The sequence below is a fragment of the Aegilops tauschii genome, chromosome 6 (genome assembly GCF_002575655.3).
Source record: "Aegilops tauschii subsp. strangulata cultivar AL8/78 chromosome 6, Aet v6.0, whole genome shotgun sequence".
NCBI classification, from domain to species: domain Eukaryota; kingdom Viridiplantae; phylum Streptophyta; class Magnoliopsida; order Poales; family Poaceae; genus Aegilops; species Aegilops tauschii.
The window spans coordinates 28732561-28734284 of NC_053040.3; the positions used below are offsets into that span (position 1 = coordinate 28732561).

Below are 1724 nucleotides of genomic sequence, written 5' to 3' on the forward strand. Positions count from 1 at the left end.
TCTGTGCCAGCCATGCTTATCTAGTTTATGCGTAACAATTTGCAGAAAATTACAAACTTAGTTTCAGAAAAATAGGCAATCTAGATTAGTGTTTGAGCTGTAAAGTGAATAAAATGAGTCGTGCGTGTTATCACACCTTTTTGGTTGTGGAATGATAGTGCAACAACAAGGAACTTTAATGACCAGTTCAAGAATACACTTGTAAGTAGTGCCACCGAACACAACATACCAAATTATGATTTTGAGAAGCATCCAAGCACTTCCACACAAGCAAATGCCAACTGTGAAAGAGATCATGCCATGGCAGCTATAAATAGGCCCGTAGCATGACGATCATCCTTCCTCATCCATCATTCTCATAAGTAGAGCGCATCATTTAAGCCAAGCAAGCAGTGCTCAATACAAATCCACCATGAAGACCTTTCTCATCCTTGCCCTCCTTGCTATTGTAGCAACCACCGCCACAATTGCAGTTAGAGTTCCAGTGCCACAATTGCAGCCACAAAATCCATCTCAGCAACAACCACAAGAGCAAGTTCCATTGGTACAACAACAGCAATTTCCAGGGCAGCAACAACCATTTCCACCACAACAGCCATATCCGCAGCCGCAACCATTTCCATCACAACAACCATATCTGCAGCTGCAACCATTTCCGCAGCCGCAACTACCATATCCGCAGCCGCAACCATTTCGACCACAACAACCATATCCACAACCGCAACCACAGTATTCGCAACCACAACAACCAATTTCGCAGCAGCAGCAGCAGCAACAACGACAACAACAACAACAACAACAACAACAACAAATCCTTCAACAAATTTTGCAACAACAACTGATTCCATGCAGGGATGTTGTATTGCAACAACACAACATAGCGCATGGAAGCTCACAAGTTTTGCAACAAAGTACTTACCAGCTGGTGCAACAATTGTGTTGTCAGCAGCTGCGGTAGATCCCCGAGCAGTTGCGGTGCCAAGCCATCCACAATGTTGTTCATGCTATTATTCTGCATCAACAACAACAACAACAACCGTTGAGCCAGGTCTCCTTCCAACAGCCTCAACAACAATATCCATCAGGCCAGGGCTCCTTCCAGCCATCTCAGCAAAACCCATAGGCCCAGGGCTCTGTCCAGCCTCAACAACTGCCCCAGTTTGAGGAAATAAGGAACCTAGCGCTAGAGACACTACCTGCAATGTGCAATGTCTATATCCCTCCATATTGCACCATTGCTCAAGTTGGCATCTTCGGTACTAACTGAGAAGAGAAGAACTCTAGTAGTAGATATATGATACACCGTTTTCTTAGTCCATGGTTTGGTCGTTGTAGCGGTGAAAAAATAAAGTGACATGCACTATCACGTAAGAACCCGAACTATACTAGTTCAAACATGGGAATAAAAGACAAACACATGTCTTGTCTACATATGATTGTTTGTTTGAGTTCCACTGATGTGCCCACTCACAAGTTCACCCCTAATTATATATATTATGCATTAAGTAGATATTTATGTTGCATTAATCTAAAGATAACTAAATGAGTCTGAAATTTGAATTAAATTGAAGTATTTCCTTGGACTTTCAAATGGAGTATTATAAAAGTAGTAAGGACTACCCACATCCTTGGCTTGCCCTTGATCAATTATTTCCAGAGAAGCGTTCAATTCGTCAATCAATTACATTGATTTTTGTGGCTGGTACTTCTCCTCAACATGAGTA

The 1724-nt window shown here is 42.3% G+C and overlaps 1 protein-coding gene across 1 annotated transcript; it reads left to right on the forward strand.

Moving 5' to 3' along the window:
• The first annotated feature begins 333 nt into the window (after positions 1-333).
• On the forward strand, positions 334-1431 carry LOC109781696 (alpha/beta-gliadin). The gene has a single exon (XM_020340292.4). It carries the CDS (start codon positions 413-415, stop codon positions 956-958), a length of 546 nt encoding a protein of 181 aa, XP_020195881.1. The 5' UTR covers positions 334-412; the 3' UTR covers positions 959-1431.
• Positions 1432-1724: the final 293 nt, after the last annotated feature.